General features: G+C 41.8%; 1 protein-coding gene across 1 annotated transcript in view; it reads left to right on the top strand.

Moving 5' to 3' along the window:
- Nucleotides 1–21,106, top strand: part of LOC146577980 (alpha-2-macroglobulin-like) — a 32,526-nt gene extending 11,420 nt beyond the window's left edge. Inside the window, exons 9-36 of the mRNA XM_085256120.1 lie at nt 46–163; nt 257–366; nt 463–630; nt 865–1,092; nt 4,693–4,756; nt 4,851–4,996; nt 5,402–5,551; nt 6,435–6,578; nt 6,685–6,808; nt 6,906–7,044; nt 7,411–7,636; nt 7,897–8,023; nt 8,934–9,055; nt 9,141–9,192; nt 9,416–9,499; nt 12,151–12,327; nt 12,564–12,639; nt 13,539–13,695; nt 14,274–14,348; nt 18,451–18,613; nt 18,684–18,871; nt 19,375–19,587; nt 20,084–20,205; nt 20,316–20,406; nt 20,493–20,561; nt 20,642–20,747; nt 20,893–20,937; nt 21,040–21,106. Coding sequence (XP_085112246.1) covers nt 46–163; nt 257–366; nt 463–630; nt 865–1,092; nt 4,693–4,756; nt 4,851–4,996; nt 5,402–5,551; nt 6,435–6,578; nt 6,685–6,808; nt 6,906–7,044; nt 7,411–7,636; nt 7,897–8,023; nt 8,934–9,055; nt 9,141–9,192; nt 9,416–9,499; nt 12,151–12,327; nt 12,564–12,639; nt 13,539–13,695; nt 14,274–14,348; nt 18,451–18,613; nt 18,684–18,871; nt 19,375–19,587; nt 20,084–20,205; nt 20,316–20,406; nt 20,493–20,561; nt 20,642–20,747; nt 20,893–20,930 — 3,477 coding nt within the window. The 3' untranslated portion in view covers nt 20,931–20,937; nt 21,040–21,106. The remainder of the gene's footprint in view (nt 1–45; nt 164–256; nt 367–462; nt 631–864; nt 1,093–4,692; nt 4,757–4,850; nt 4,997–5,401; nt 5,552–6,434; nt 6,579–6,684; nt 6,809–6,905; nt 7,045–7,410; nt 7,637–7,896; nt 8,024–8,933; nt 9,056–9,140; nt 9,193–9,415; nt 9,500–12,150; nt 12,328–12,563; nt 12,640–13,538; nt 13,696–14,273; nt 14,349–18,450; nt 18,614–18,683; nt 18,872–19,374; nt 19,588–20,083; nt 20,206–20,315; nt 20,407–20,492; nt 20,562–20,641; nt 20,748–20,892; nt 20,938–21,039) is intronic.
- Nucleotides 21,107–21,724: the final 618 nt, after the last annotated feature.

Genomic DNA, 21,724 nt, shown 5'->3' with positions numbered 1-21,724 from the left:
TTTATTCTTGTATCAGTGATTTTCTTTCTTTATTGTTCTTTCCAGGCAGACAAGACTGGCTGTGCAACTTTTTCCTTCAACATGTCAATTTTTACTAAAATGGACCAAAAGGTGCTTCAAGATGTTCTGGATATCAGGGCCAAAGTGGAAGAAGAGGGAACAGGCAAGTTGTGTTATTCCTTTAAAATGACACATCAATGTATGTTTAACCAAAAAGGCATTCACAGGATTGTAACATGAAAGTTTTTACATTCAGGTGTTTCACTCCCTCAAGAGAAGAGAGTCACTATTTCTTACGTCCTTGGAAAAGTGTCTTTTATTAACGTGCCCAAGGTTTGGGAACGGGGATCTAATGTGGAAGGAAAAGTAAGCCTAACATGTTGTTTTCAGCTCAGTTTGTCGTACAAAGCACATTTAAATTGTTTGTATTTTCCATTGATAGAGCATTGTGTTCTTCAACAGGTCAGAGCAGTGTACCACAATAATACACCAGTTTGTGACGCACCGGTCTACCTGTTCACGGGACGAATGTGGCAAACACGCTCACTACAAAATCTGACAACTGACAGCAACGGTGTGGCCTCATTTTCTTTCAGCACTGATAACTTTGACCAGGATATCCAACTCCATGTGAGCTGACACACTGAAACAATGTGTAATTTAATGCAGCCATGACAGCAGCCTGAAGCCACAATTGGTTTGTGATAGGCTGCAAATGTCCAAATACCTCCCACAGTAGGAAGCTGCAATCCTGAAACAGTTTATGACTCATCTTCCTCCACCTTTGCCTTGCTTATAAAGTCTCGTTGTCCAATGTTATTTGTAGATCAAGTTTTTAAATTTTTGTTTCCTATCCCCAACTAGGCAAGCCTGACACCAACAGTGGGCAACCCAGGATATAGAACTGCATACTATGACAGGGGATTTCACACATTATCCATGTCCCAGCCGTCTTCTCCTGATATTAAAACAATCAGCTCTCTAGAGGTACAGAAGAAGGATAAAGCAGTGTCCTGTGACGCAGAAGAAGACGTATCAGTCAACTACACTATAGTGGGAGAGTCTCCGGGGTCTGTGGATGTCATTTATCTGGTGAGTTATCTCTGGGTTTACTACAAAGTTGAACATGACCAGACTTTTTGTGTGTTTGCTAAAAAACTACTGTTGTAATGCCCATCATGACTGAAGAAGAAACTTTCAGTCCATCATGAGAATCCAGCAGCTTCGATCTATTTCAGCATAAATACTGATCCAGCCCAAACTATATGCTTTAGCAAAAAGGAAAAAGCCTAAACTTAAAACTCGGAGGGCGTCTGTCTCCTGAATCCAAAGTGGAAGCTGGTTCCACAGACTTCAGGTCTGGTCCCTGTGCTTTGTCCCTCATCATTTTCTGTCAGCTTAGTAATTAGCCTCAGTGTTTGGTCCTTTGTTCATGATATCCTTAGTTTTCTCTCTCTGCTAAGTATTTATATTCTTAGGCCTTCGTAGATTTAGTCATTTCTGTTCTCAGTTAATCATGCTTTCCCTGTGTTTCCCCTGCACTTTTCAAGTCTCGTCTTTTAGTGACTCCACGTTTAGTTATTTTCTGTTTTATTTTTCTAATCCTTTGTTTTGTGCATCTTAGGATTCTCAGGATTTGTATGTGTAAAAAGAATTTATGTGTGCATAAAAAAGAATTTGTGTACGTGAGAAACTCTGCACTCAAGTTTCAAGTTACAAGTACAAATTTTGACCCTATTTTTCTTCCTTTCATCTGATTGGCCAATGTCCTGTCATATAGTTAGGGCTGGACCAGGTGACCCTGAATCCTCCCTTAGTTATGCTGCAATAGATGTAGGCTGCCGGGGGATTCCCATGATGCATTGAGTGTTTCCTTTCCAGTCACCTTTCTCACTCACTATGTGTTAACAGACCTCTCTGCATTTAATCATACCTGTTATTAATCTTATTGTAGGGTCTACCTTACAATAGAAAGCACCTTGATGTGACAGTTTTATTGATTTTGTACTGTATAAATAAATTGAATTGAATTATTCCGATTGATTCTCACTGAAGGCATCAAAACATCAAAATGAATGAATACATATTTAATCATTTGGTGAACAATGCTGAGCACTTGTTGGCCTATTTTGTGGTCCATCTCATCCCAAACCATCTCCTTTGAGTTTAAGTCAGGTGACTGTGGAGGCTAGGCCATCACTCTCCTTCTTGGTCAAACAGCACTCACACAGCCTGGAGGTGTGTTTGGGGTCGTTGTCCTGTTGGGAAATAGATGATGCAATGGCATGTGGCTGCAGGATGCTGTGGTAGCCATGCTGGTTCAGTGTGCCTTCAGTTTTGAATAAATCCCCAACAGTGTCACCAGCAAAGCCCCCCCCCCCCCCCCCCACACACACACACACACTATCACACCTCCTCCTCCATGCTTCACAGTGAGAACCATGCATGTAGAAACCATCCATTCACCTTTTCTCTGTCGCACAAAGACACGTCAGGTGGAACCAAAGATCTCAAATTTGGACTCATGAGACCAAAGCACAGATTTCCACTGGTCTAATGTCCGTTTCTTGTGTTTCTTGGCTGAATCGTAGCATAAATGAATCACTCACTCACTCACCCCCTCCCTCCTGGCTCACAGCTTCTTCTTCTGCTTGGTTGGCAACCAATGTTAAGGCGCATTACCGCCCCCTGGCTCACAGCTCAGTGGACATTTAGATGTGAAAATATATATTTAACACGTGAGGAAAATACTAATAAAATAAAATAAAAATAAATAAAATAAATGTTACCTTTAGAAATCTTTTTTTTTGCTCTTTTTTGCTCTATAAAAATGGTTGTTTTTCTTTTTCAATCACTTATCTTACCTGTAGGATTTACTAAAAAATGGAAACAAATTAAGTTTGAGTGAAAATGTAAATTTTTTGCACTCTCTGGTCAACTGACTCAGTGACTCAAATGACTCAAAACACCCGATTCACTTTGGTGAGTGACTCACTAAAACTCGATTCAGCAAAAAGAATCAAATTTACCATCACTACCTGCTACTGGAACTCTGCGTGGCATTTATCTGGACTCTAATCTGAGCTGCTGTTAACTTGTGATTTCTAAGGCTGGTGACTCTGATGAATTTATCCTCAGCAGAGGTGACCCTTGGCCTTCCTTTCCTGGGGCAGTCCGCATGTGAGCCAGTTTCATCGTAGCACTTGATGGTTTTTGTGACTGCACCTGGGGACACATTCAAATATGAATTCTAACAGTTGTGTCAGCTGTTCTGTCAGCCGTGTACCAACCTGACTTTTGCACAAAACAACTGATGGTCCCAACCCCATTAAGAAGGCAGGAGATTCCACCAATTGACACTGATAAGGCTCAGCTGTGAGGTGAAACATGTCAGGCGAGGGTTTGCAGCACTGTTGTGCAGCAAAGTTGTGTACAGGGCTTTGAGTGCTCAGAAAGAGTAGAAAAGCGCTATATAAGAACCAGTCCATTTACCATTACCATTCACTGCCAGTAAAGCAAAGGGCAGCTCTGAGGACTCTAAAACATAAAACATATTTAGAGATATTTATATACTTTTCTTTGCTTCAGTATGCATCTACATTGTAGAAAGTATTAAAATAAAAATTAAAAAAACACTGAATGAGAAGGTGTGTCAAAACTTTTAACTGGTAGTGTATATCCACCAGTGTTGGTCAAGTTACTTGAAAAAAGTAATCAGTAACTAATTACTGATTGCTTCCCCCAAAAAGTAATTAATTACTTAGTTACTTAGTTACTTTTTAAAAACACGATTTACAACCTGAATAGGTGATAAAGTGATAGATCTTTCAGCCCAATTCTACTTTTTCTACATAATCCATCATACAAAATGTAATCAAATGGAAAAGTCTCTCTTTTTAAAACTTGTTTTATTAGTTTTAATCTTTTAACTTCATGCATCAAGCAAAAATTTAATTATATGCAACATTCTCTGACTGGAAGAAATTAGTTTAACATTTAAACCTATTTTCTGCACATTCCAGCACATAAAATAAAATATTTTTTGTGTTTACACTCAGTCTTTCAAATAGATGCAAGTAAAACACAGCAGAAAATAAATAAAGTCAAAGACTCAGCGGTCCTGTTGCTCTATTTTCACCTGTAAAGCAGGACTGCGATAGGCGGAGGTTTACCCTGGTGCAGGTGTGCCGCGGTCAGTTAAAGAATCCGCGAGTTTCTCTGTGAGTTTCCCATTACGTCGTTGCGCACTCAGTGCTTGTTTGGAAGTTTAGGGGTTTTTTTTGCTGTAAAAAGAAGTTTTCTTCCCACGCACAACAGACGCTAATGTTTTTGTCACTTTTTATGGAATCAAACTCAAAGTAAGGTCAGTACTTCCACGCTTTAAACGTTGCACGCTCATACTCTCTCAATCAATATGTGATCCACTGTTGATCTGCACACAGCTGTTGTCACTAACGGCGCACTCGCTTACGTCACTGTCGTGAAACATTCTCGCAAAAAATCACGGTTTTAGTAACGCAGTAACGCAGCGTTCCTACGGGAAAGTAACGGTAATCTAATTACCGATTTTGCAATAGTAATCCCTTACTTTACTTGAAAAAAGTAATCAGATTACGCGTCACTGCCCATCTCTGATGTCCACAGATATCAGTGCTAGTTCATTCTTGTTTTTAAATGATTTCTGTCTTCCAGGTGTTGTCCAAAGGAGCAGTCACCATGCAAGGACAAACACAGGTTGAAGTGCAAGATAGATCGGGTAAAATTCCCATATTTCCACAAATGCCACAGCCAAGCATTGACGTTGGTCTGTTTTGTTGATCTGTGGATGTATGTTTGGACCTGTGTTTCAGTGAATGAGGGCCAGGTGTCCTTTAAAGTCAGAGTGTCTCCTGAGATGGCTCCAGAGTTCCAGGTTGTGGCTTATGCCGTCCTGCCAAGTGAGGATATAATTGCCCACAGTGCTGACTTCTCTACTGACAAATGCTTCAGCAACAAGGTGAGTGTAATTCTAGAGGTGTGCTGTGTGTTTGGTGTCTGCAGTCATGCCATGTCGTTCAAATCAAAGTCAAATTCAGTTGGCTAAATCACCTGAGGATTTCTAGCATCAGTAAATGGACTGGTTGTTGCACAGCTGTTTCTACTCTACCTGGGGACTCAAATTGCTTCTTTATATGACCTCATGACCCGCTCACTCCCATTTATACAAGCACTTTTTCAATGATGATGCAAGTCCTACCTATCTAACACTGACACAGTGTTCATACAGTGTCCAACGTGGGCTACAGCCATCACATGGGACTCATGATTTGTCACTCACCACAGTGAAGCAGCTCATTTAGCCAGCAGTGCGTGGGGAGTTATCACAGTCACTAAACTTCTACGGGTGTTTTGTGTGTGTCAGGTGTCAGTGGAGTTTTCACCGTCTTCAGCCGTCCCAGGTGAAGAGACCAACATGCAGGTGACGGCCCTGCCACGTTCTCTGTGTGGTGTGAGCGCCATCGACAAGAGCGTTCTCATCAAGGAGCCTGGGAAGACTCTGGATGCAGATAAGGTAACTGCTGATATTAACACCAGTGAGGTGGACACATCCCTTATTTCCAGAGCCCGTAGTGTCATGAGTTACCAGCAGCTCATGCCTTCGCTCCGGTACTTGTGTCCTGATAAGTATTCTTTGGGCAGTCGTACATTGAAGTGTTTTAAACAGTCAAATGCTGAGTTTGTCTTAAAGCAAACTGGTATAAAAAATACAAGGTTACAAATGCATGTGTCTGTGATGACAGTCTTTCTAGCGAGTAAGTAAGTACCATGCTTGTTGCTCATGTGGTTGCAGACAGCAATATTTTAATCTTATAAAATTAATTCCTTTTGAGCAAATTAATATTTCAGCATGGAGATAAATCCAGGATCATGACTTTTTTTTTTTTAGCAAATAATTCAACCATGCAAACAAGTGTATGACCTGCCAATCACTGTCTGCTTTACTTGAGAAGAATTTAACTTTGCACCAAAACTGCTCAAATACACGAGTATTTGTTGATGTTAAACATACAGCAAAACCTGGAAAAAGTGATACTTGGTGAGTTTAAGGAGCTACAGAGACAGCTTCAAATGGAGAACACTTACTGTAGCCATATAAGTCACTAAGAACGATGTGGTGTTTATAGTAAAATTGTAGAACTTCTGTAAGATTTGGTAAACAGATACTTCAACTACAACACCTCACATCTGCGAACACTTACTGCTGACTTGATCATTTTTATTTATTTATTTTTTCAGAATTCTTCTTAGATAATGTAGCAATTGATTTGAGCCTAATCTGTACTTGTATTTACACCAGTACTACAGGTAAGAGTTAAAAAACACATGTGGATCAAATGTGACCAGGCAGGCAATAAATGTTTGGAGGTTTTGCTGATCTGCACTTTTCTTTTCAGATATTTGACTTGCTCCCACTCAAGAAATCCTCAGGTATCCCGTATGAGGTTGATGATGCTACAGACTGCCTTAATGTGAGACCAAAAAGATATGTTTTGCCGCACCCCAGTCAAGAGCAAAATGACGCCTATGCAGTTTTCCAGGTAAAATACAAGTATACCTGTGAGTCCGTCAAACTTAATCTAAATACAATAGTTTTTGTTGTTGCACCAGTTTTTGCTGATCTTTGTGTGCTGCTGAAATATGTAGAAAGTCGGACTGAAGATGGCGACAAACTTGCTTTTTCGATTGCCTTCATGCCTCAAGTTCAAAGGAAAAGTCTACCATCAAGGCCCTGGTGTCTACTATGATGGCCCTCCTCATGTCTACTATGGTGAATCATTCACTTGTTTGTGTTGTGTCTGGCTATAAATTTTGCTTTGTATTTACCAAAAAGAAAACAGGAAATTAATTTTTCTTTTTTTATTTAGCTATGGCTCCCCGGTTTAGAGATGGTTCTATTCAACTAAGTAGTCCTGGTCTGGGATCTGCTGGGCAGCTTCCTCCACTAATAGAGACAGCTCGCTCTTTCTTCCCTGAGACATGGATCTGGGATCTGGTGGAAGTTGGGTAAGTATCTGTTGTGAAGAGATCTGGTGCATATTCCATTTTAAAAAGTTTATACGATCACATTTAGAAACCCATGTGAACTTTCTGCTGTGTCTTTGCACACATGAAAAAGATGAAAATAGAATAATTGTGAGTTTTTTCTTGAGCATGTTTTGATGCTTCAGGCTGATGTTTTGTCATATTTAAAGTTTTGTGGGATATATTATTTCACTGTCATCAGCACCGTGGAGCTCTTTTACTTTGTCAATGCAACATATACAAGTCATTCACACTGCAGGATGTAACTATGATATACAAGTAATTTACAGACATAAAAACATGTTTGATTATGTTACAGAATATGTTTGTGTGTATCTGCTGCTTCAGAGACGATGGAAAAAGGGGCGTGTCCCTGACTGTCCCAGACACCATCACCACCTGGGAGACGGAGGCTTTCTGTTTGTCCTCTCAGGGTTTTGGTTTGGCTCCTCGTAAAGAAATGAAAGTCTTCCAACCTTTCTTCCTTGAACTCACCATGCCCTACTCCATCATCCGGGGGGAGCACTTTGAACTGAGGGCGACTGTCTTTAACTACCTGACCAGCTGCATCATGGTAATGAATGATTAAAGTGTTTAGATACATGTCTGTTCATAGCCAAGGAAAGCCATACTGAAAACATGACTTTCTAAGCAAAATTTATATCATAGTTATTAAAATACAATAGAAAATATCTTTTCTTTGGCAATATAACCATGCAGGATGCAGGCCGTTCTTGAAGGGCCCCTGCTCACCAACACCTGCAAGCTCACCTGTAGGTGTGTTCACATTTGAACTCAGGTTTAAATGTAGCCATGTCTGTGTTCCTCGTACAGGTTACTGTCACTCCTGGGCCGTCCTCAGATTACACCCTCACGCCTCTCTCTGGTGATCTGTACACATCCTGTTTGTGTGCCAACGAGCGCAAGACCCTCAGGTGGACCATGATCCCAACAGCCTTAGGTGAGGATCAGGCTTTGGTCCTCCACACTGCCAGGAAACCGCTGTGTGGCAGGATGAGTACGACCCAAGTGCAGCACCCAGAAGCAGGAAGTGAACTCTCAGGAAGTGACTTAAAAAGAATCCACATAAGATGGCTAAATAGAATAAATGAGATTAAAACAATAAAGAGCAATTATAAAAACACTATGTGAGAAATACTGCTGAAATATAAGGTATCATAATGAAATGAGAGAATCTGAGACCCAATAAGCTATATTCATGGAATTTAGAAAGCTGTGTGTGCATTAGACGACAGTGAGTGTGCAGTGTAGAGCTAGGACATGTAGACAGTCAAATGCTGCTGCAAATCCAGAATATAACCCCTGTGTTTGGAAGGCTAAACGTGGGGGTTGTAGGGAGTGGGGCAGAACGTCTATACCTCCAGTCTGAGGGCAGCAGCTGCCTCCATCCTCATGCTTTACTTAATGCAGCTGTCTTAGCCAATTACAAGTCATTTTGAAACCTTCCTTTCAATTCATTATGCATGCTTCCCTTGCACAGTATCATTAGAACAGACTGTTTGCAGTTGCATTGCCATGCAAATGATTTCTTCTTAATCTTAAATGGATCTTATGATTTGCAGTACTTTGGCCTCCAGCAGGACTCAGCAGCAACCCTGACATCATTTTGGACTGTTTTTTTCAGCTCATGTTTTTCATGCCTGATGCAGTAAAATTTCCAGTTGTAATTGATCTTACCTTCGATTTAGAACCAACATTAAATCTAGATTTAGATCTAGTGTGATCACAGTTAACCGCCTCCTTTTGTCCCAACACATTTCCTTCTAGTTTCTACAAAATCTGTAAAATAACCTCGGTAACCTTTATTTTAATGGAGAGACGAAGAAGGTGACCTGTGCTGCTGCTTTTAGGGGCTGTGAATGTGACTGTGTCTGCTGAGGCCGTAGCGTCCCATGTGTCATGCGATAATGAGGTTGTGAGCGTACCAGACAGAGGTCGCATCGACGTGGTCACCAAATCTCTCATAGTGAAGGTCAGTGTCATAAATACGAGACGAGAAAAACATTTTTACTCATAAAATTTAAATTGTTACTCATTTTAAAGATACTTTTCTTCAGGCCGAGGGAACTGAGACGACAAAGACATACAACTGGCTTCTTTGTCCAAAAGGTCGGTATGATTTCCATCAGTTACAAAGTTTAAATAAAGAAATGACCTAAATGCTCAAAGTTAGCAGTGGAGTGCACTGTGTACATAAAATGTGCCAAATTTTCATCTTTTACTTTCACAAAATGTAACGATATGTGCTGAAGATCAGGCCACCTGGTGACTTTGGACAGTAACTGTTGTAGTCGTGACTTCCTGATTGGACGTTTGTTGTGTCTGTACACAGGAAGCCCGCTGACGGAGGAAGCAGAGATACATCTGCCTGAGAATGTGATAGAAGGATCTGCCCGCACTTCTGTATCAGTCCTGGGTAAACCTCATCATTTCATCTCAATTTTGATTCAGCCAAATAAAATATGGCAGGTTAAAGCTTTGTTAAAAAGGCAAATTACGAAAACAACAGAAAATAAAAGAGACGTCATGTTCAAGTAAAAGTAAAAACCATATTCAGCTTTTAAAAGATGATTTCATTTATAGATAGACCCACGTCTTCCTGGCCTTGTGTGAAAAAGAAATGGACCCCAAAAAGGCTGTTTGTGCCATTCTGTGCAGGAAGAACTGCAGTCTAGCTTTAGTCATAAGTGTGTTTGAAACGCTGAGTTTTGGCCCAGTCACACCAGAGGGTTTTCCAGCGCAATCGTTCTGGTCATGCAGAATCATGTCAGTAGGATTTAAGTCCAGATTTTGACTCGACCACTTTCTGGTGTCCTGGATCATTTTCCATCTTAACCCTCTGGGGTCGACGTATGCGCCGACACGTCAAAATCACATGACCAATTTAAGACGACACAGCTACAAGATAGTGAGGGGATTTCTTTCTCTTGTTGGAGAACCGGCTCTTTCGGCTCGGCGCATTAAAAAGAGCCGGCTCTTTCAGCTCCCAACCGACTCTTCAGGTTGTTTTGTTGGTCGAAAGTAACGGACTTCAGACTATATACCAGTTCTTGAATTGTGTCAATGGACCACATAAAACCAGAGCTATGATAAAAAATACACATAAAGTTTTTTTCTGAACAAAACAGCGGCGTTTACAGCAGGAAGAAGGTAAAAACGACGTTTTCTACAGACAGCGCTAGCAACCACTCTCTGCTTGTGCGTGAAAAAAGAAAAATAAAAAACACTCCTTCCCCATTGGTGTTAGAGTTTACCATGTCAGCCAATCAAAAAATGATATGGCAACATGTGACGCTTGGTTATTTAAGGAGAACGGCATTTTTAGTAGTGACGGAAAGCGAGCAAAAGAGAGAGAGAGCGAGTTTTCATATGTCACACATTAGTGACGTTTAGCGTGTTTGGAGGCTGTAGTTAGTGTGTTGTGTAGTTATTGTGTTGTATTGTGTGTCAGTTAGACTGCTGAATGTCACATTTGCTCCAAAAACGCCGTCAAAGGCAGATTCCAGTGTAAACGCTGTTCCCACATGGAAAACTGGACTGATGCTCCTCCTGCTGTCAGACCTGGTTTAGGCCTGTGCTGTTCTCCTCTGTCTTATACTGAACACAAATCATTTGTGTGCCTTCTTATTTGATGCAGAACTGATTGTTCTGTAAATAGATTTAAATGGTTATGTAAAAAACGCCTGAGGCCTGGGCTGCATTTTTAGGTAAATAGTACCATATAACTTTGTTGTTTGCAAAATTTGTGCATAATTTTATTCTTTCTATTTGCATTTCAAGTTATGAAAATGATTCATTAAACATGTTTGTGGGTTTTACAGTAAAAAATTTAACTTTTTCTACTCGGATTTTGACATTTTTGTCTGAATTTAGATCAATTGTGCTAATATAGTATACCAAAATGAAAAAATAACTCAAATTTCAGATATTTAAAGCTGTGCTGAAAGTAACGATACCAAACAAGGCAAGATAAACAGTTTTTAAAAGTGAGCTATAGAGGTAAAATCAAAAGTAGTCAAAAACGGTTTGGTTTTAGATTTAAGGCACAAACTGATAGCTGGACATTCTCCTGGTAGAGAGTTCTTCCCTCCAGGTCGTGGCGAGCTACTGAAACGGCAGAGGCATGATTTAACACTGGGCACCAGCTGCCTTAACCAGACTCCTCCATCGCTAACCGCCTGAACCCAATGCCCCACCCCTCCCCTGCAGCTGAGCCGCAGACAAAGCTACGCCACACAGCCCCAGAGCATCACACTGCTACCACCGCTGTTGGTATGATGTTCTTTCTATGAAATGATGCGTCACTTTTAAGCCAAATGCAACAAAAGTCAAAACTTTTTCTCTTCAGTCCACAAAATATTCTCCCAAATATCTTGTGGAGCATGGAGATGTATTTTTGACAAATGTGAGATAAGCTTTTGTGTTCTTCTTGGTCAGCAGTGGTTTTGTCCATGAATGCTGTTTTTGCCCCGTCTCCTTTGTATTGTTGAATCGTAAACTCTGACCTTTACAGAGGAAGGCAAGGCCTTCAGTTCTGGGTGTTGTTGGGATTCGCTTGACTTTTTCGGTGAGTCGTCGATGTGCTAATGGAGTAATTTCGGCCACATCTTTTCTAGTTTTCTCAGTTGGTGGATAATGGGTTCCAACATGGTGCACTGGCGCTCCAAAGCTGTAGAAATTGTTTTTTAACCCTGTCCAAACTGATAGATCTCAAGACTTCCCGCCTATTTTTGAATTTCTTTTGGTCATGGCAACGATGTGTTTCTTCTGGACGTCTTTTAGCCTGCTTCCCTTTGTCAAACAGATTGTACTTGAGTGATTTCTTGATCCAGCAGGTCTGGCCTTAATCAGGCCTGGGTCTGGTTGGTGAAATGAAACTCAGTCTTCCCAGAAATATTTGGTTAATCACAGTCAATCTTTGATTTTCAGTTTGGATGTTTTTTCGCTCAGCAAATGAAATCATCATTTAAAATTGCATATTGAAGTATTCAGGTTATCTCTGCCCAATAATACAAAGTTGTTTTACGCTAGTTTTGTTAGTTTTAGTGAATCAATGTTTTTGATCAGGTGACATCCTCGCCCGGGCTCTGAAGAACCTGGATGGATTGCTGCAGATGCCGTATGGATGTGGGGAGCAGAACATGGCTCTCCTGGCCCCCAACATCTACATCCTCCACTACCTGAAAGGCACACAGCAGCTCACCGCAGCCATCATGGAAAAAGCTACTAACTTCCTCACCAGTGGCAAGTTTTTATTGTTTCCTCTAAGAAGGAAATCATTTGAATCACTTCAACACACACGGTTCAAGAAACAAGCCGACAGGAGGCAGTTTCTGGTCAAATGTGTCATTTTCCTCATCTGTCAGCAAGAGTCATTGAATTTCCCAAATCTCGATGTACACATGCAGATCCATAAACAAATGGAGTCCAATCATCACCATAGCAACAATGTCTCGATCATGGTGTCCCTGTTGTTACAGGATACCAAAGACAGCTCAACTACAAAAGTGCTGACGGTGCTTACACCACATTTGGAACAGGACCAGGAAACACTTGGTGAGAACATCACTGATCAAACATGTCACAAACCAGAGAGGTTACACTGGTTTTTAAATATCCCACCAAACAGAAGACGTTTCTTGAAGTTTGACTACCCATTAATAACATAAACATGTCTACCTCTAATACTTAAAATAATTCTCCATTTAATCCTTTGACTAAGCCAACATTAACAATACCTTTTGGTTACTACTGTGTAATTTAGTAGGTAGGAAGGAGCATTAGAGCCACATAAAAATGTTATTGATCATTATTAGAATAAAGTCAAATTTTAAAGCTTAAAGTTATTTTACTTTAAGAAAAAGTCTAAATACTATTTCAATAATAAAGTCTTAATACTGTTTTGTGAAAAAAGTCAAATTCAAATCTAAGAAAACAGTTGAAATGATTACAGTTGTTGCTTCAAACGACTGCTATACCCTGTATAAAATGCCTTGAGTAGATGTAGTGAAATAAATCAGTGGTCTTGTGATACAGCATAGATCCTCTTTATTCCACGAGCGTGGAACCATCGGTATCCTTGCATCTGTACATTAGCAGCCATTTCCTTTTATACAAATCTAACCACATGCAGCTTTCTGCACCACTTTCTGCTTTTCAGTGTACTTATACTTACTGCCACGCTGTTTTTATTGCTACAAGTGACATCAGTTCCTTCCTTGTTACTAAAACTGAGTCTGAAGTACGATTTCACTAATTCAGAGGGTAAAGCAGTTTGTCCTGAAATAACTGTGATATCCACATTTCTGCTTTTGTCTCAAAATACATTTTCAAATTTAACCTTGAAATTTCAACTTTATTTTCAAAATGATCAGTATTTCTTTCTCTTAATGTGACCTCACAGCCAAACATTTCCATCATTGTAAGACGTGTAAGTGTTGTTTTCTTTCTGTCAGGCTGACTGCGTTTGTGGTAAGAAGTTTTGCCAAAGCTCAGTCTTTCATCTTTATTGATCCCAGAAAGATCGAAGAGTCTAAGACCTGGCTGCAACATAAACAACAAGAAAATGGCTGTTTTGAAAAGTCTGGGAAACTCTTCAACAACGGAATGAAGGTAACCTGCAGTTCTTCGCTGTTAGACTGTGGAAACAGCCTCCAGTGTGGATTTAACAAATTTTATTAATAATGTCATGCATACATGGAAAACACTGTACTACATACTGTAATAGCTCACACCAGTATATTCTATTATTTTATTCAAGAAATAATTTCCATTCATCTTGTTCCATTCACACCAGCACTGCTTTCTATGTAGCATTCACACATATTTATACTAAATACAAAGTATGCACTAGAGACCAACTTGGGATTAGTATCTTGCCCACAAATATTTGGCATGCAGGCTGGAGCAGCTGGGAATCAAACCACCAACCTTCTGATTAGTAGATGACTACACAAACTGTTTATAAGGCTGGGGAAACCCGAGGTGAAGAAACATCCATCTCACTGGAAATACAATGTCCAGATGAACAAAATCAACTTCCCGTTCATCTCTTTAGCTGGATGTTTGAACATGCATCAAGACATTGATGATACTAAAACCACATGCAGCTGAAAATCATTTTCATGACTTCATATCCCTGAATGTTGGTGCACTGATGATAAAGTGTCTATGATGTCTTCTGTTGACAGGGTGGTGTATCTGATGAAGTGACTCTCAGTGCGTACGTTACTGCTGCCTTCTTGGAAATGAATACATCCCAACATGTGAGTAGACTCAAAGAATATCAAGGTATTCAACAAAAAAAGGAGTAGAGTTTGAGCTGCTGAGCCATGGAGTTAGGTTTAACCAGCAGTCTTGCACCCTGCTGGTATGTGCTGGATTGTCTCATGGGCACCTGGGGTCTTGCACGGTGTGATAGACCCCAGCCTCTATGGATCTTGTACTCAGAGCTTGTTCCTGTGCTGCCATGATTAGTGCTTCCGTGCTGTCTTTCAGTCCAGCTTTTTCCAGCCACTGGTAGGATTTCTGGGTATCATCTACTTCCTCTATCTGCCGGTGGTAACATACTGTGCAGGGCCTGTCCTTCCATGATGGTTCCTCGCCTTCCTCCTCTTTCTTGAGTTTCTGCTGGCTGAGGTATTCACTGAGCACGCTGTCAGTTGGGGCCATCTTCCTCGTACTCGTGGATATTCGTTGTTTCATCTTGGAATGTGGTGCTGACACTCACCAGTCCCTGGCCTCCTTCCTTCCATTTAGCATGCGGGACTTGGGGTGAAACCCTCCATGCATGGTTAGGAACTTTCTTGTATTGATGTCAGTGGCTTCTATCTCTTCCTTTTGCCAGTTTATTATCCCAGCAGGGTACCTGATGATGGGCAGGGCGTAAGTTTTGATAGGCTGGATCCTGTCCTAACATTCAGCTGACTCCTCAGGATTTGCCTGACCCTCTGCAGGTACTTGGTTGTAGCAGCTTTCCCAGCAGCCTCTTTGGGGTTCCTATTTGCCTGTTGGAGTACTTGTAGCTGTCCTCTATGTCTGCAATTTTGCCTTCTGGTAGTTCGATTCCCTCAGTTCTGACTCTTTGTTATCATCCGACTACATTTCTCCAGTCCAAATGACATTCCAATGTCATTGCTTTATATCCTGGTGGTGTGGATCAGTGAATCGATGTCTCGTTCACTCTTTGCATACAGCTTGATGTCATCCACGTACAGGAGATGGCTGACAACTGCTCTATTCTGTCAGTATCCGTAGGGACAGAGCATCTCCTTCATAGATGATGATTGTGCTATGGGCTTGAAGTTGGCCTCTAGTGTTGTATGCCACATCCCCATTGAGTTCGTGATGAAGGCTCTTAAAGTCCTGTTGATCTTGTACAGGTCTAGGCATTCCAGGATCCAGCTGTGGGGCCTGTATTATGTTGTCATAGTCATAGACCCTCTTGTAATCAATCCAGGCAGTCTCGGCTGATTGTTACAAGTAGCTGGTGTTTTGCACCTCTGGTATTCTTGCCAATGAGTGGGGCACAGGAACATGTGTCTGTTCATCTTAGCCACTATGATGCCTGACAGGAGCTTCCATGTGGTACTGAGGCAGGTTATTGGTCAGTAGTTGGATGGGACCGATGGGATCGATCCCTCCAAGACTGTCTGGCCTAGTTGGATGGGACCGATCCCTTCAGGACTGTCCGCCCTACAGTTAGCCATTCTGGGTGTCTCTCGTCACCTAACAGCTGGTTAATTTATGCTGCCAGACGCTCATGGAGTGCAGTCAGCTTCTTCCACCAGTAGACGTGAGCCATACTAGTGTATGGCAAGGTGCTGGCCAAGGCTGTTAGTCGTTGTTTGGCAGTTTCCATGGACAGCTTGCTAAACTTCTTCTTGGGCACCGTCTTTGTCACACCTTTCTGCAGCTCCGATAGTTGGCTAATGTCATGATTCGAGTTTTGAGGAGAAGACAAACGACTGCATGGTCTCAGTAGATGCCAGAATAGTGATCTTTATTACACACTTCTAAGACAGAAGCATGGGAAGACAAGCGTACAGCCACAGATCTCCGCCGGGCGGCGGCTCTCCATATCTTTTATATTATTCATGATGACGTCACACAGACCTTACTGGAAATGATATCAAGTCCCCACAATCCCAAAAGTTCTCCTTATATAGACATCAGATGGTACTTTTAGAGAAAAACAAGTGTGTGATCTGTTGTGCATTTTGTGAAACTGTGAGTCCAACTAGAGGAGATGTCCTGAGACGACCTCCCTTTGTTAATAAGTGTGTATGTGAGGGAACGTGCATGTCTTTCATAAGTCTGTATATATGTGCACGTTAGTGAGGCCTGACTACGTGCAAAACTGAATGTAACAGTCCAGCTCGAGTGGAGTGGTGATGTTGCAACAGTTTAAGCAGAGAGAAAGTAAGCTGGTGGAGAATTACCTTGTAGCCGATTTACTAAGAAACTAAGAAACTGATAAACTGATGCAGACTAATGAAGTAATAATGAACCTACAACAGTGCATGTAAATGATATCAGTGAGATTAAAATAACATCCATTATCCTAACAACTCCTTTGAAACAATGTAAGACATTCAACATAATACAGGTCAATCCAACAGATCTAATGATTTTCACACTCTTCTAAGTCAGAGGTCTAATGCAAACTAAAACTACATACCATATTATAATGCAACTACTTTGATCTCATATATAAGGTAACATATGATAACAAAATAATCTCACACTAACCTCCCTCCTTGATCTTAGCCTCTAGTCTCCTTCTCCTTGTGGCTGTTCAACCTGTAGCCAAGCATCTCTCTGATCACTGCTGCTGTACTGTAGATCAGCTTGTTAGTCTCGATAATCGTGGCTGTATGTATCGCATTTACATCATCTAGCAGATCTTCACATCTTGGTAACCAGCTACGGGGAATCCAGTTTTCAAGTTTTGCCATGATCCTATCTTTCAGGTCACTTCCTCTTGCACTATAGCACTTGGGGCTTGGTACAAATCTCGGGTGGAGGTGATGACATCTCCCCCCCTGACCTGTCGTCCTGGCTCCCCCTTGCCGTAGCATTTGTGTTGCACCTCGTCAATCTCTAGCTGTGAGAGCAATACCCTTCTTTCGAATGTTGGAACACTGAGCTATTAGTGTTTTCGCCGTCAATGTGGATGCTGGGTATCGAAGATTCCATAGGTCCCTCATCCTATTCATGTACATTTGCATACATTACATTTGCATAATGACTGAAACTAGCCCACTGAAGGAACAATGGGCTGGGAGGTCACTTCCTTAATCATAATTATGCAAATTCTCATGACCATTGATCAACAACCACTGACCAAAACCCACTGATCAAAGACCACTGATCAATGGCCATCAGTACCATTCACAGAGAGTTGGGGAATGGCTGCAATCACAGCATTGTAAGATGGTGACAGATGTACCCTTATGCCCCCTCCTCGATTCAGAGATGGTCTTTCCTTTTTCACGTAAATGGCCTCCTTGACCCTACACTCAAACCAGCGTTCCTCCCTGTCCAGGATGTTACATCCTCATCATTGAAAGAGTGTCCACTGGCCTGTAGGTGTGAATAGACTGCAGAGTCCTGGCCTGACGAGGTGGCTCTTCTGTGTTGTGCCATCCTCTTAGCCAGAGGTGGTTTGATTTCCCCGATGTATAGATCCTGGCAATCCTCCTGGAACTTAACAGCGTACACTATGTTACTCTGTTTGCGTTGGGGTGGACCAATTTTTGGCGCAGCGTGTTTTGGGGTTTAAAAGCCACAGAGACACAGTGTTTAGAAAAAAATGTGCCTCAGCTGCTCCGATACTTCTGACACATACGGGATCACTACAGGTTTTCACTTAGGCAGCGGTTGTCCTTCTCTCCTGGATCGGCTGGAGCTTAGGTTTACGGTACACATCAGCTTTTAAATGTCCTCCATTACTGATGGAAATCTCACAGTCTAAGAAGACTAACCTGACACTTTTCATATCCTCCCTGGTGAATTTGATGTGTCGTTCCACTGAGTTAATGTGATCTGTGAATTGTGGAACGTCCTGAGAATTGATTTTCACCCAGGTGTCATCCACATACCTGAACTCTCACCAGCAAGAACTGGTATCACCACCCAACCTGTACAGTGTTTTTTCAATATGTTCTTTATATTGTAAATACTACTAGCAGATTGCTCCAGTCTTTGCTTGATCTGTACTTTCCTCTAATTGCTGTGTTTTCTATTATCACGTTGATGTTTTGAGTGACTGAATCAGGAACTCTGCCTCCTATTCTTCTCACACTGGGTTTAATGAAAGAAGGTTTCTGTTTGTCCATTAAAGTTCTTTGTTTTGATCTTTTAAAGGATCCTGTGATGAACAAGAGCCTGGCTTGTCTCAAGGAGTCTCTCAGTGACCTGAGCAACACCTACACTACAGCTCTGCTGGCCTATGTGTTCACTCTGGCAGGAGACGTGGAGACCCGTGCTCACCTTCTGCAGCACTTAGACACAGTTGCAGTGAGGGAAGGTGAGTCATCCTTTAGCAGGACATCATTCAGGCTTTATTAGCATCACTGTGACTGTTATTGTGTTTGTAGGAGGTTTCCTCTACTGGTCTCAGACAGCAGCAGAAACATCAGCCTCCCTGTCAGTGGAGATCAGTTCTTATGTGCTGCTGGCCAAACTCAGCGCCTCCCCGACTGCTGAGGATCTGGGATATGCCTCTGGTATTATCAGGTGGCTGACTGGGCAGCAGAACTATTACGGAGGCTTCTCCTCCACTCAGGTACGACACCACCCGAACAGTATGAAGCTCATCTTTGAGTACAGTCTTAGACAAAACCAGGGACAAAAGAAATAATACTGAAGCTTTCAGTTTTCTATCAGATATGTAAAACAGATTTGTTTTAGCCAGGCAGAGAAGTTTTATTCTTTAGTTAGAATATGACATTTAAGTTTTGTCTAAAAATTCATTGTTTTTACAGAATAGCAATGTTACCTCAGACTTCTGTACACCAACTACACGTAACAGCCTGTAAATAACAGATCACCTGCGAGTTTATACCTGTAATTTCTATACTTTGATAATTCTCAGTTAAAGATATTTTAACCTGTTTAACGTTTATTTAACCAGGAAGTGAACTTTGGAAAACTTGAGATTAAGGATCTCTTTTGTGAGAGGGTCTCAAAGTGACACAGGCCGTTTTAACTTAATGTCTATTCCACTTAAGCCCATGAAATATGGAGACATATGCTGTGTGTGTTAACCACAATGAATCCATCCTGTAGGACACGGTGGTGGCTCTTCAGGCTCTGGCTCTCTACTCCACTCTGGTGTTCAGTGCTGAAGGTTGGAGCACAGTGACAGTTCAGGCTCCCAGCAGTCAGCTGACGTTTGATGTAAATCAGGGCAACAAACTGCTCTACCAGGAGGAGGCGCTGCAGGACGTGTCAGGAAAATACAGGCTGGAGGTGAAGGGCACTGCATGTGCTTCAGTGCAGGTCAGTGACAGCATCACGTGAGAAGCTCCTGGTTGATGTCAGAGAAAGGGTTTCTTCTTTTTCTTTTTCCTTATACAACTTCAGAGAGCATTAGCATTGTCACATGTAATAAAGCTCATCTTGCACATGTATTGTCATACACAATAAAGACATTAGACCTGGCAGTAATAACTGTAGAGAGTACAATGCTATTTTAAACTAAATTGGAGAACTGAGCAAAAATAAATGAACTTTCTGTCTGTATCAGAATCAGGGAAACTATTAATCCCAGAGGGAAACTGAGTTGTCATAGCAGCAAATATACAACAAACATCAAGCACTCGTATAAAATGAGTGTAGATATAACAGAGATCCTCATATTAAGATGAATATAGACATATAGGTATGACTATAAAAGTATGTGTGCTAATATGTGTCATGGTGTAGAACAGTGACAGCAGGGTGCATTGAGGTGTGATTAGTTCTGTTCCACACGTGACCCAAGTGTGTTTCCCAGATTTCTGCCACCTACAACATCCCAACACCTGCTGATGTCACCACTCTCAGTGTGAGAGTCCATCTAGAGGTCAACACCAGTGAATCTGCTAGACCCAAATTCACTGTGCAAATACAATCACTGTAAGTATGTGACAGGTGAGAGGAGCGCTCTTTACCCGTGTGGAGGAACTGCTGGTAGATGAAAAGCAAGTGTGCACACAGGTCAGTATAATCACACTGTTCAAACACAGGTACAGTGGAAAGGAGGAAACTACAAACATGGTGATCCTGGACATCAAAATGCTCTCTGGATTTTCCCCAGACCCCGAGTCTTTGAAGAGTGTGAGTAATTAGACAGATTCTACCAACGAGTGCATCTCATGTGATAATTGTGAGGATAATAATAAAATGATGTCATCTCCTCACAGCTCAAACGTGGCCTCCTGGTGAGTCGTGTTGAGCAAAAGGAGGATCACGTTCTGGTGTACTTAGAGCAGGTAAGTGAAAGTCACCGTGGGGACACCAGATGATGATCTTTGGTACAAACTGTGTCTGCGATTGTTTCTGTCTCGTCCAGTTATCAAAGGACACACCCATCAACCACAGCTTAGAGATCATCCAGGAGCTCCCAGTGGACAACCTGAAGCCAGCCGTGGTCAAGATCTATGACTACTACCAACCAGGTCCAAGTCTAACTAAGCTTTACTCCAACAGCACACTGACACACTTCAGAGGATCCATCAGACTGAACAGTTCATACAAGCTGATGTTTCCATCAGTGACTCAGAGAAATGACACGTTCATGTTTTTCTACCATGTTTCTGTCAGGTGACCAGGCTGAGACCCAATACATGTTTGTCTCGTGAGCTGCAGGTACGAAGCTGTAACAACACACACCTTTCACACACGTTCATGTTCACAGCATCAATGCAAAGAACTTTGAGCTTTTACTAACTTGTATTCTTCGTCTCACAGTTTGAAGAAGGTGTGGCTGGTCCTGAGGTTTAAACCTGCATTTGAATAAAGATACTTTTCCTGCTCACATGTGTGTAAGCGTGTGTGTTAACAGCTCCAGTATTATTAGTGCTTCTTTAATAACAGGCTTCATTATTAATAATCGGCAGAATGGAAAATATAGTGCTGTGAATGCACCGCTGAGACTGGCCTCATGCCACATTTCTGTCTTTGTGCAAAAACAGACAAAAACAAAAAGGTGCAAGTGGGCAACAAGTGGGCAACAAGTGGGCAACAAGTGGGCAACAAGTGGGCAACAAGTGGGCAAAACATTAAAAGAGCTAAACGTGCTCGTGGGAGACATTGAGTGACAGCTGGCAAGTGACATCCACGGAAATACAGACAGAAACGTGTGTGTGTGTGTGTGTGTGTGCGCGCGTGTGTGTGTGTGTGTGTGTGTGTGTGTCTGTGTGTGTCTGTGTGTGTGTACGTGTGTGTGTGTGTGTGTGCGCGTGTGTGTGTGTGTGTGTACGTGTGTGCGTGTGTGCGTGTACGTGTGTGTGTGTGTGTGTGTGTGTGCGCGGGCGTGTGTGTGCGCGTGTGTGTGTGTGTGTGTGTGTCTGTGTGTGTGTACGTGTGTGTGTGTGTGTGTGCGCGTGTGTGTGTGTGTGTGTACGTGTGTGCGTGTACGTGTGTGTGTGTGTGT

This window comes from Mchenga conophoros, linkage group LG3, assembly GCF_057382185.1.
Source record: "Mchenga conophoros isolate Kocher_MC1m ecotype Shallow Benthic linkage group LG3, M_conophoros_male_GT1.1, whole genome shotgun sequence".
Classification (NCBI taxonomy): Eukaryota; Metazoa; Chordata; class Actinopteri; order Cichliformes; family Cichlidae; genus Mchenga; species Mchenga conophoros.
Note: the sequence above shows the minus strand (reverse complement) of the source record. Positions and strands in the feature narration are given on the sequence as shown.